The sequence below is a fragment of the Nicotiana attenuata genome, chromosome 3 (genome assembly GCF_001879085.1).
Source record: "Nicotiana attenuata strain UT chromosome 3, NIATTr2, whole genome shotgun sequence".
Classification (NCBI taxonomy): Eukaryota; Viridiplantae; Streptophyta; class Magnoliopsida; order Solanales; family Solanaceae; genus Nicotiana; species Nicotiana attenuata.
Window position 1 is genome coordinate 19083820 of NC_031991.1, and position 13629 is coordinate 19097448.

At 34.7% G+C, this 13629-nt stretch overlaps 1 protein-coding gene across 1 annotated transcript; it reads right to left on the reverse strand.

Annotated features, from left to right (window-relative positions):
* On the reverse strand, nucleotides 425-13424 carry LOC109224200 (serine/threonine-protein kinase STY46-like). The gene is made up of 15 exons (XM_019388788.1): nucleotides 13270-13424; nucleotides 8723-8840; nucleotides 7279-7355; nucleotides 7052-7106; nucleotides 6723-6833; nucleotides 6430-6480; nucleotides 4831-5003; nucleotides 4644-4751; nucleotides 4018-4091; nucleotides 3697-3872; nucleotides 2234-2329; nucleotides 1141-1221; nucleotides 1005-1058; nucleotides 790-924; nucleotides 425-645 (listed from the first exon to the last, which is right to left on the reverse strand). Exons 1-15 carry the CDS (start codon nucleotides 13422-13424, stop codon nucleotides 553-555), a joined length of 1557 nt encoding a protein of 518 aa, XP_019244333.1. The 3' UTR covers nucleotides 425-552.

The following is a 13629-nucleotide window of genomic DNA, read 5'->3' on the forward strand; positions in this document are numbered from 1 at the left end:
TTCTCAAACCGAGTTCCTTATTACATTCAGAGGGATCAACTTGTAGTTCTCGAGGACCACTCCTCGATCATGGAATGTGCATTATATTACTGTTCCTTATTACACTCATCTCAATCTAGGGATGTGCATTACGTCGTTCTTTCCTGTCTCGCTTTGCGCTAAATGTGCACAGTTAACATCCTTATTGTGTCACATTACTGTTTGTTTGTGATAGAATTGCGTGATACCGTAAGACATATCTTTTGAGTTAGCTCCACCTGTACGTCATACATTACTAGTCGTACGAACTTATCCGTCACGGTGCCAAGTCATGACCATTCTTTATGAGTTTTGATTAAAACGGAACAAATGGCTATGTGTAGACGATATTAAAGTTCAAATTCTAAATACCAGTCCATGTATAAAGTTCTAATTAAGATTCTTCTAATTTTAACTCTATAAATGCAAGAAAAAGATATGGAAGTGGTTAGTTTTCAAGAATTAAAGAATCAGATATACATTTTTGTATGAAGGAAAAAGGAGGACAATACAAATAAACAACATTTATTCTGTCTATGTCTTGACTGAACGATATACATGTCGAAGTGTCGATAAGAATCCTCTAAATGACTTTTCCTTGAGACGATAGTCTCGTTCATCTCGAACCTGTCACATATATCAAGTTTTACCAAGATATTAGAATGTTTTAAGTGTTTATTAAAAAATATGGGAAATTATACAAATCGAAGGCAAGATAGTTAAAAAGTTAGCTAGTTTGAATTCACGTGCATGCATTAAACACATATATACCTCTTTTGCTATTTGCTGCAGTGTCTGTATTATTTCGGAAAACTCAGGTCTGAATGTGGGGTCTTGCTGCCAGCATCTCTCAAGAAGCTGAGCAAGTTCGGGATGAGTGCGCTTTGTTATAGTTGGTCGCAAACCCTGAAATCAAATTAGAAAGGATCAAGTTACTAATAATATAATGTCTTTTCTATTGGGGATACGTTTGTCAGAGTTATTACCTCCTGGACCACTCCCATAGCAGCTTGTATTGGGGTCAAGTACTCGTATGGATACTGGAACTCAAATTTAGAGATCATAAGTATAACTCAATGACATAAACAACAAACAACTCCAAACCGTCATATTATTAAGTACCTTTCCAGTAAGCAACTCCCGTAACATAATCCCAAAACTGAAAATATCTGCTTTGTGATCATATGGTTTGTGTTCAACAACCTTCAAGAAGAAAACGCTACTATAAGCGAATGCAGGATCGTGACTTTCCAACTAGGAAAAATAAAACTGAATTATAGCTTGGGAATAATTATTCAAAAGAACATAAGAAATTAAGTTCATACATAACTAGCCACGTATTCCCCATTTTCATGTCCTCAGCTAGAACAAAATGTTAGTGCACGTACTCCATTTGGTATACGGAACAAACTGGCATAAGACCTAGAAAAGGAAGTATAGGTAGGGAGCTCTCTCGAAAAGGTCAATATATAAGGCTGTCAACTTTGTACATACCATAAATTAGTCTTGAAGGGAGGACTATTTTCAGAACTGTCCTATATTATATTAACTCATGGAAGATTGTTGCATAGATTGGGTTCCATCCTTTATTTAGAACTAATCTGAGAAAGATAGTGACTAACCAGTATTGGAACTGCTAAAATGTTAAAAAGAAAAACCAATTGAATAAAATACTGAAGCCACATATAGAAGAAACGTAGCATATTTAATGCGAAAATTCTGGAGGCTGCTCTGTTTGGAGTTAGCTGGTGTTTGTCTCAGGGTCTAGCCAATGTTAACCTGGAGATGGATTCTATATATGATTATAATGGATATGATCAAAGAGAGAACTGGAATTATATTCCATGTGAACTGGAGGAGAAGGTTACAAGAATCAGACATTTTATTGAGAAGTTGAAGATGAATATAATGTCTAACATTGTTTCAGGGAAGTAATGAAATGGAGTTTAGCTAAGTATGGAAGCTCAGTGCTGAGCACAGAAATATTTCAAACGGCTCAGGAACTACCTAGGGGTGTTTACAGAATGGATATTCTTCAACTGCCTACTTTCAGAATTAGGCAACTTAAAAGGAAGCAGCAACTATATCTGGTACATGATGGGATATTTTTTGTGTAAATTTTGGTGTATGGACTATCCCCTTGTAATATGGATAGCCCATAATGAAATTCGGGCACAATAGGTTGCTATAATGTTGGTCACAAAATTGAGCATACCTCGGGGGCCATCCATCTATATGTCCCAGTCTCTCCGGTCATGACTCCGGATTGTGCCTTTATTCTTGCAACACCAAAGTCAGCCACTTTAACAACCTGAAAAGGTAAAGCTTATATTGGTAAAACTTGATGCAACAGACTAGTATGGCTTTAACATAGCAGGTTTATTAAACTTATACAAGGACAACACTTGCAAGTTGGTCATTTAAAATAACATTAAATTACAAATAAAACTGATAGAAATAAAATAGGGTGTTGCCTATCATACGACGATGATAAGGCTTATTGAGTAGGTTCTTGCAGTGGAAAAAGGAAAAGGATTCATACACCGGACTAGCAAATTAAAGCAGATTGTTAATTCAAACTACTGAAAATACGATCTTAAACCTCAGCCATCCCGACTGATTTTATTGGCAGGAAGGATGAGGCCTAAATCAGAATCCGACAAAAGAACTACAGATACAACCAAGAACAAGATGTGCAAGAAACTCAAATATTTTGCCAGTCAGAAAATTCAGTACAGGTTTCAAATTCAACTGATACTGTCTAATTTCACGACGATACTTAGCTGAAATCTAGTACAATGCCATGACTAAAAAGCAATTAAAAGAAAGATAAAAATTATACCCTTGTTTCATGCACACTTTATATCCGAAAACATTAAATTGCACGCACCATGTCAACCTTTTCGACGCTACTGTTTTTGACCACAAAAAATTTGAGTGCTTCATTAATTAACTACGTTTTCCTAGCTCCTTATGTTGTATGTACTAACTACTAGAAATAATCTAGTAGTATTTTCCCTTTCCTTGCCTTTCACCTAGAACAAGGAAAAAACTTTGATCATGCTAGCTCAACCTGAAACATGGTGTTTCCGCTAAATTTATGTTACTATTATTGTGCAAGCAAAGATGAGATTTTAAACTTTTTATGAAATGCTCAAAACCAAAAGATGGTTATCTTCAAGATTTACAATCAAACAGAGCAATTGAAGATTTGTTCAGCATAACTCCTACAGGACAGTGTTTCTATTTTGGCATATGCACGTTGCAGGTTCAACAAGTCTGTCAATAAGCAGAGCGTTGAACTTAAGAAAAGAAATAGATAACATTATAAGTCAAGGATGCTATTTGACCCCATATGTATGTATGTATGTATGTATGCATGCATGCATGCATGCATGTTTGTATGTGTTGGATACATGTATGTATGTATCCTTGGGCATAATTTCCGGTAGCTCTGTGATGAACAACAGAAGATTTAATTCTTCAAACCTTATGATGTTGTCCTCAGAGAATAGTGGCCGGATGGAGATGCAACAATTTACGATCATACAATCCTATTTAATTAGAAATGGACTTGTAGACATTAATGAATCATGATATAATATAGTAAAACGTCATCGCAATGAGACAGCAAAAGAAATTCACACAAATGTTCTGCTTAATGAGATAGTTTCTTACTCTATTTTCATCCATCAGTAGATTGGCAGGCTTCAAGTCCCTATGCATAATATTGTTTTGATGCAGATAGTTCATCCCTTTTGATACATCAATTGCCACTTTAAGCAAAGCAGGTAGTTTAAAGCTGTGCCCTTTCTTGTGCAAGTAATCATATACACTTCCTCCAGACATGTATTCTACAGTTAGGACAGTAGAAAAAAAAAAGAAAATAGTGAGAGACTCAACCGTGAAAATGAAGAGAAAATAGCATTCAAAAACAGTAAAATTAGTAATCTTGAAACAATCTTTTTGCGTGATAAGCGAAAATAGCCACTTAAATACCTGTTACTATACACAAATTTGGAGGCCTAGTACATGCCCCTATAAATCGGACCACACTCTGGTGACAAAGTTTTCTGCAAGTAAAAGGGACTAAAGTATAAAATAAAACCTCAAAGTGATGGATAAACTCATTTACCTTGCGACCCAACTCTGTACCCCCAAAAGAAGTATAAGGAAAAGAGAACAAATGCGTTGAAAGAAACAGACTGAATGACTGGTGTAATTACTCGAGATGACTAGGAATTGCTGTCTGAATATGGATTTAGATGCATAGGTAAATCAGCAAGTTCCTAATATTCCCTAAACTATTTCTTCCCAAGAGAACAGAAATGCACATGCACAATTATACATGCAGCAGTAAAGCAGTAAGAAATTATATTGCCATTGTAGTCCAGAACCAGCCAATAGCATGTTAACAAGAATGGTTTTTTTCCAGAATAATTACAAAATCACAGAACTTGCTCCTTCACAAGCTACAGAGTGATCGAGACAATAAAACCACATAAATGAGGTGTTTAATTAAGACTCAACAGCTAGTTACAAATGTTCTCGAAGCAAGGACATTGTAAAATGACAACAAAACCATAAATTCTGGAGCATCCATAAGTAAAAGGAATCTGAAAAACCTCATGATGTACACTTCTTTGGCGAACTCCTTCTGCAATTCTGTGTTCAAACACTCAGATTTCAGGATTTTGATAGCTACTTCCTGACTGCAGTATGTACCTTTATATCTGAAAAAATTAGGTAATTACTTAAGTTGCTTTTAAAACTAAGACGCAACATGAACGATCTGGTGCAGAATAAACTTACAAGTCATTGTAGGAACCAGATGCAATCTTCTGTTGAAAGTTTAGAAGCTGATGATCAATTTCCCAGACATCATTTTTGTCACAAGGTATTGTCAAATGATCAAATGCACATCTTATCACCTCTTCAGTCTGCTTTCCCAATGAGTGCAACAGACTTTGACTTTCCCAAGATTTCTGCATGACGCTATGCTGGTTAAATATTAAAATACACTACTGGCAGACGGAACTGATTGTAAACTTTGTTTCTAAGGGAAGTGGAAGAAGGAACACAAGGCTCCTTCTAAGTTAACTGCAACCTTCATTTTAATCAGTGAAAACAACCATGCATCAATATTCTTTTGGGCATGTTCTGAGTGTTTTCGTTATCATTTAGTTTTAAGGCACATGGACTTAGCTTCCAGCAATCCCTTTTTTTTATTGGGATAAAATTTCTAGAAGTCTATTACTTCAGGATGAGCACCCATAGTTTCACAATTTTTGCCACGATCCAGATGTTCACCAAATTTATCTATCCGATATAAAACGTTGATCTCTAGATAATCTGTAACTATGACCAAGGACAATGTCATGAGCAGTGGCGGAGCCACATGCACTTAAGGGGGTGTATTGTCGGAAAATTACACTGCGTAGTTAGGTAATTTTTAAAAAAAATATGTATATATACTATGTATTGACACCCCTTGACTTCTTGGTGAATTTATTTCTTTATATTTTGACCCCCCCTTGATGAAAATCCTAGCTCCGCCACTGGTCATGAGCTTATATTGCATTATGATTGAAACCCTAAGGAAGAACTCTAGAGGAACATGTTCACACAAGCGTCTCGTGTTCAATCAAGAAAAAGTCGATACACAGTTTACTTCGGCTCATAACTACTCTTTTCTCTATGACAGGCCCTATGGTTTTCACAAACCAATAAGCTTTTATGCGAACATAAAGGTGAATCTAACTGATACTCTTTGGTGACTCCTTCACTATGCTAGATCACTTTCTATCAATTACTCCATCTTTTTTTTCATCAGAAATCACAAGGGCATTCTAATAACGAAATGATGGTACTCTTCTATTCTTTGAACCCAAATATAGCTACGGCCTTAGATGTAACAGGGAAAAAGGTGTGGAAGCATGTGTGCTAGCATCTTAATATATAAAAGGGATTCAAACAAATTGTAGATTTATGTTTACTTTATTTTAGAATTTCTGTTTTTAATTTACCAAATCTTCAGAAGATTCATTTATTTGAGGATATGTCGGAACCATAATTCAGCTCCAGCAACTATTATGCTTAAGGTACACTGAAGATGTGCTCACAAAAAGGGAAAAAAGGAAGATGAAACCATCTCCAAGAGGATATTAATCGCATGGCAATATATCATGTAAAAGTAAATTTGACTGATCTAATAATTATATGCAGCAGCATATATATTGCTGTAGGACTTCATAATATCACGATAAGCTCATTTTGATTGGAGAGTGATATTCCTTCTTTCACAAAACGACTACAGATCTCTAAACAACAGTTGGCTTAACTTGGGTAGACAGAACATATCTTGGCTAAACGTTGGTGTGATAACATGCAACAACAAAAAAATGAAAGTACCTGAACCCTCATGATTTCCCTTTCCAGCGCAGTTCTAAGACGCTCAATTTCCTGATAATAAACAAATTGAAACAAATTGTTAATGTTCCAATGGAGACAAGAGATAGACATAACAAACATCTCTGACCATGTCCTAGCTACTAATCTTTAATTGAGTGATAGAATTGGCACTAAGGTATGACGACCCAATACTCTTCAAGTTGTTTTCCTAGAAAAATAAAATGGACAGGAGATACTTTTTGTAGAGTGGAAGTGTTTAGTGCATACTCAAAAAAGCATGTAAAGATTCATACCTCATAGGGCCAACCCTCAACAACAAAGACATTAAGGGAATAACCATCCACAGTGGAAAAGGCATGTGCTTCCTGGATGTTCAGACCAAGCTCAGCTAGTAATGAAGTTAGCTGTTACACATTAAAAAGTTTTAACACTATTGGTCCACATATTTTTTTAAGGAGAGATAGATATAGCAGTAGCTAGTTTGGAATAGATGTTCTTTCTTGTTGCACAACATGCAAAAGAACAAGCAGGCAGAGTTTTTTATCACTAGCCAGTACCAGCAACGGAATACTTCCTATCAAGCAGAGCATTTTTTACTAAAATAAGGAAAGCACATTACTACCTGACTGAAGAGCTTTGGCTTGTCGTCTGTTGAAAACGTAATTTCATGATTAGGCCTGCAATGTAATGACTGCAATTAGGAGTGAGTGACATGACAAAGAAAGTTAGAGGAAGGAAAGACGTTCCACCTTGATAAAAACAAGCAATACATGAAGGCAGTATATAAGGTCCTATATATGCTAAATAAACGTTTTCTAGGTAGCTATAGTGTGTCACCTAAGATGATACCTTTGGCTAACTTCCTTGTTTAACGAGCTAGAATGAACAGAATGTATTGAGTCTTCATTGGGATGTAGAGCAACGTCCTGCTAATGACAAGTTTGATTTAATCCATGACTACCATATCCTTGAGTTAGATATGGAACAAACAAGAAAGCAAACAAAAAAGGAATAACTAAGGTGAGTTGTCTCAGTCTATAATAGCAAAACCAGTAATTATTATAGACTGAGGCAACTATGAACGAATTGTGATGAAGTTTATTTGCTATGAATGCAGTTACTTACCTTATTAATTGAAGTCTTTCCTTTCCATAAATTTCATGAATGCACACAAATATTTGTCAAGCATGTCCCAGCTAAAGGAGAGCTATTAATACACCATTAGAGCAGAACATTTTTAGGGTGTGTTTGTTATGTTTTTCAATTTAATCATGTTTGGTTAACTAATTGCTTGGGAAAACCTTTTCCCAAAAAAAGATTTCCTTTCATTAGTGAAAAAGACTTCCCTAGAAATCCCGATCCAAAACATAAAGCGCTTCACCCCACATTTCTCTAGACATGATCCTATTGCTATTAATACTTCATATTCCCTTCTTGTGGGAGTTCTATAATTAAACCCCAAAAACTAACTTACGAGGTAAGGATTGTTCGACACTATATAAGGAGATCAAGACATCCATTACCCACTGATGTGGGACAACTCAATACCCCTCATGTTCAAGCCTGCAAACTGGAGCGTGGACAACATAAATTAGGCCCAACATAGGCAACAACAAATTGTGATGAGTATGTCTGGCTTTGATATCATGACAAAGAACTGGGCATTGGGCTTAACTCAACCTTAAAAATAAGCTCATGAGATGAGGATTGTTCGAGGTCATATAAGAAGACCAAGACACCCATTAGTCCATTACCCACAGATGTGCAACAACTCAATATGATCTTCACATGTGTGTATATTTTCTTACTATGGTTAAACTGAAACATTATGTTCTTGATAGATATGTACTCTTTGAAAGAAACATCATTCGGCTACTGCCTATTATTTGTGTTTTTGCTCATTGCAATATATGTGCTCTATTTTTATTTAGGCTTTTAGTATGAGTTCTTTGTTCAAAACATTTCTCTATTACCAATCTCATCTATGAAGTTCAATTTTTTGAGTACTTTATGGGGCTTAGATGAAATAAATAAAATTATTTTGTCTTATCGTTATCAAATTATTATTCTCCTTGCGACAAATAGTGAAAGATATTTTCCAGTTCTACACATCAAACAAACATAGAAAATATTTTCTGGAATGTTTTCCTCTCATCAACCAAACATTGAAAAATAAATACGAAAACCATTTATTTTCCTGAAAAACATTTTTCCATCAGTATAAAACACACCCTTAATTTCAGAAAATTAACACTTAGTTCAAGGTTTTATCCAGCTAAAGTAACTAACTCACCTGCACTAGCCGGACTTCAAGGGCAAGTCTATCAGCTGGATCATGAGCAAGATGCAGTAACCGCTTGTGTGTGAGTACATCCACTGCCCTTTCAACATTTACATTTAATGCGTACCTTTAGACGCAGCAATAAAATCCTTTTTAATAATGATCAATTATTAAACCAAAAATATGCAGCAATTATTTTTTAGTTTTCCGGTAGTATTTGATACTTTTCAACTTCCTGCATCAGTGCCGGCCAAGGGGGAGCCAATAGGGCTGTTCATAAAAACCCGAAAAATCGAATCAAATCGAAAATCAAATTAAACCGACCAAAAAAAGTGATATTTTTTGGTTTGGTTTGGTTTGGGTTTTGAATTTTAAAAACTGATCAAATTTGGTTTGATTTTGGTTTTAATCAGAAAAAAACCAAACCAAACCGACTATAGGATTAGCTATTTCAAATTTATTATTACACCTGTATATATATGTATATTGTTATACAAAGTTTCAAAAAATTTATGGTAAATATTAATAGTTTGCACTTTTAATATAGTTCTTTACCTTTACATTCTAGTTTGATTGGTAGTTTTGTTTTGTTTAGTGTAAGAATCCATTTCGTGTTATAAATAACATATTTTTAATTGAGTCCTTAAATTATTCATCACTATTTGATTCAATTATCATCAATATATTTTGGTAAATAATAGATTTCTCAAAGGGCAATTGATTTGATAGTGTTACATTGAAAATATGATCGCCGGAATATGTGTTTGGTAGTGTATGTCTTATATTTAAGAAAAAACCGAAAATAACCAAAAAAACCGACATAAACCGAATCGAGAAAAATCGACTTAATTGGTTTGGTTTGGTTCTAATATTTAAAAAACCGACTTACTTGGTTTGGTTTCTTTTAAAACCGATCCAAACCGAACCATGAACACCCCTAGAGACAACAAAAGCAATTGTTTTAGACCCCCTTAATGAAGGCCGCAATTTTTATTACTTAAATTTATATTATTCAATAATGATTATTATTAAAAAAGATATTAATTTGTTTTGGATATAGAAGTTATTTAGAAAAAAGGAGGTTATTATAAATATTAGAATTTCATAATAAACATACATTAAGGCACAATAACAGTTTGATGATGACATTGATAATAAAAAAAATAAAAACAAAATCTCTTGTAATATCTTTTAAAATAAAATAATTTCTTATAAAGAGTAGATCAAGTCATATTTTTTAATTCAAATAAACTAGTACTATTTCAAATATATAAAATTATTTTAAAAATCTACTTTAGTAGTAGTGTAGTACAAAATTATGATCATTAGATGCCGGGAACTTATAAAAATATTTTCTTAGCTGCGGATATTTCTTATAAAAAAAAATTTGAAACCTAGTGAGTAGAGTTATTAGATATCTTCGATGGTGGAAGCTAGCAGGTAACCGAGTGAAGGGACAAAGTACGTACAAGACGGTCCATAAGACTATTATTACATAACAAAAAGAAAATAAAATCATAAATATATATAATTTTATTAAACAAATTTTGGGCCTCTTCTTAACGTTCAGCTTAGGCCACCAATTTCGTTGAGCCCGCCTTGGTCGTGCATTCGCAAAAGTCACCCATTCGTAAAGCTATTTTTTAGTTGTTTTATTTTATGCTAAAATCCAAGGTGGAACTAGGATTTTAGCTCTATAAGTCCAACCTTAACGTTCTTTAGCATTAATAGAAGGTGAGATACATTAACCGCCCCTTTAAGTTGTCCCCAACGATTATTCAGACACCTCAATTGGCTCTTTTATCATTTAAACACTTCAAGTGGCTATTAACTGTATCAAGTAAACACATCATAATGACATGGCAAGTTACGTGCATTTTAGTTAAAGTTGAGCCGTGAGGCTTTTATCAGATTTGCTCTCTCTTATTTTTAGAATTAAATTAAATTTTATACCTGGGTCCCAAACCACATTATCATTTTTGCCCATACCTGTGAACGATAAAATCAGGTTTTTTCACCCAAATTCCATATGAACCTTCCTCACCCCAACATCATTATCTCCACCACCTTCCACCATAAATTCACCACCTATATTTCAACCTGGACGCATAAAAACTATAAAATAAAAACAGAAGCTCACATCGAGTTTAGCCATGGATAACCTTTAAAGGCCCGGCCGCCGATTTCAGCTGTCGATTTCAGCCATGGACCATCAAGGTTCATCCATGGATGGTAACCTTCAAGACTATTGGATTTGGCGCCACTCTTTTAACCATTGGGTTTTTAAGTTCCCGTTTATCAAAACAGAGGAAAAAAGAGAAGAAGTGAGGCAGAACAGAAATCAAGTTGGATTTGCCAACCCATTTTCTTTTCCTTGCTCTATTACATATATAAATTGTTAATTAATGAAATATTTTTTGTCCTACAATGGCATTTGCTCTGTTAAATTAGGGATGAGAGAGAGATAGGAGGTGAGAGAGAGATGGGGAAGAAGAAGAAGAAGAAGAAGAAGAAGAAGAAGAAGAAGAAGAAGAAGAAGAATGTATGAGTCAGAATCCGAACCCACGATAATTAACGAAGCTAATCCTGTCTTAAGCTAATTCATGATTAATTAGTGGCACGACCACTTAGAATTAACGATATTCAACCCTCATATGATTCGATCAACAAGGCCACGGCCCATCCCCCACCATGAAGGCGAAATTCCAACGTGGTCACGGCCACTTATTGCCAGCTCACGAAGCTCACAGCTATAAATACCAAGAGAGGAAACCCTAGAAAGGGGGCTGCTTCTCGGTCACTATCCGAGAGAGAGAGAAAAAACACAATGATATCCATATTGTGAGAGAGAAAAATACCATTGTAAGGCTCTGAACCTCTTCATGGAGAGGCAGGCCAAATCAATATTATCAATAAAGAATCTTAATGTTTCTCCTCCTAACTCTGAGTACTTATTTTCATTTCCTTCATTTGGTCCAACGGATTATTACGGTTTGCTATAATTTTTCCGTGATTTATTTATATTGTTTTATACTCATAAGGTATGTGATAACTTTTGAGCAAACAAAGAAGAAGAAGAATAGGTTTGGGCGCGGGGAAAGGTGCAGGGCTGGTGTGCTTAAAATTAAAAAAAAGGTTTTTTTTTCTTTTCTTTAATGTATTTCTTTTTAATAATAAATATCAATTTTTTTAATTACAAATTACACGTGTCATTGTTTAATTGGTTCATTTGACACGTCATTGGCAAGGGTAAATCACGCATCTGGTCTGTTGACTGCTGTACTCGGGTGTCTATTTGATACAATTAATAGCCACTTGAAATGTTTAAATGATAAAAGGGCCAATTGAGGTGTCTGGATGATCTATATTTCGCCTTAATTGAAAACCCATCATTGCAATTTTAGTGAATTTGTACTCCACATCTAGATACTACTAAAAAAATGCTAAAAACCTTCCGCCATAACAAACCGAAAATCGATCGAAATTAACAGAAACTGGTCGATATCAGTCCTTTTTTCTCTAATCGATGCAGTCGGTAGAAATAAATTTTAAATTAAAATGAAGTAAATTGGCCGATTTCAATAGGTTAATAGAGATTTGTTATTTTAAAAATAAACAAAATTGTCGACACCGGTTGGTTTATTGAGAATATTTTAATTGTTTAAATTAAATACCAGACTGATCGAGAGTCAGTCGCTATTTTAAAATTATTTTTAATAGTAACCGACCGGGTCGGTCCATTTTTTTGAAAAAAAATTCGATCTATATACCGATGTTAGAAATCGAAATTTTTCGGATTTTGGCACAAAAAACCGACCGATTAAAAAAGAAAACTTTTGCTTAATAACGGTCGGCATGGTCAGTTTTTAGCGACTTTTTACTAGTGAAAGGAACCTGGTGTTAGAGAGCTGGATCCTCCCTGCTAAGGATCCATTCACACAAATTTGTACTAGATTAGTCCTACATATCTCATTCACTTTCATTAACTAGTCATTCTCACAACATACTCTTTCTGGCAAGCGAAGATATATTTCTAACATCTCAGTAACGGACGATTAGGCGAGTCAGAAATTATTTAGTTCGAATATTTCGGGTAAAAAAGAAAATAGGATTCCTGATTATTCAGACCTTAATCGAGTTATATGTGTTGGTCAGTATAATCTCGTATATTCGCCTATTCTCCACGAGAATTCTAATTTATTATCAAAAAGGCTATTGGTTAAAATTCGTCAATATTTATGTGTGAGTATTGTCGGAGCAAGTATTTTAAGTATAAAAAAGTAATACTACATGAAGTTAAAAAGTTGAGATACTTGTAAAGAAAATGACTCTCACTCATAATAAGTGAGGAAAATCTGGTAACCAATAATTAAGAAAATGACTTTCTCAAGAAATGTTTACCATTAATGTAACTTTCATCAATTGTCAAAACTTTCATGATCTAAAGAAGTAAGAGAGCAAAAAAAATGGCAATTAGATTTTCTTGAGGAACATATATAGTGTCAGAGAGTTGCGACATTTGGAAGAGGTCTTTACAGAAGAAAAAGAGATTATATTACCGAGTAGGAAGACGACTGAAATGAGCCCAAAGTTCATCGTCGAAGCCAGGTTGTTGAGCTTCCGCGTTATTGGATTCTTTGAGCCTCCGAAGAACCTCATTGTAAACCGCCAACTTTTGACTTTGCCGAGCATTAATATCTCCGTTATTCTCCATCGTCATTTGAAGAAAAAGTTACCAAAACAATTAATGTGCTACGACTTACGTGAAGCAAATCATTAATTCCTCGCGCGCGACGTAGATGGAGATCTCATGAAGATAAAACCAGAATTCAAATGTTTTACTTTAAGGATGGGTATATATAATTATATATATGACCTACTACTATATATAGGCACAAGCATAAGTGTGGAGACGGATA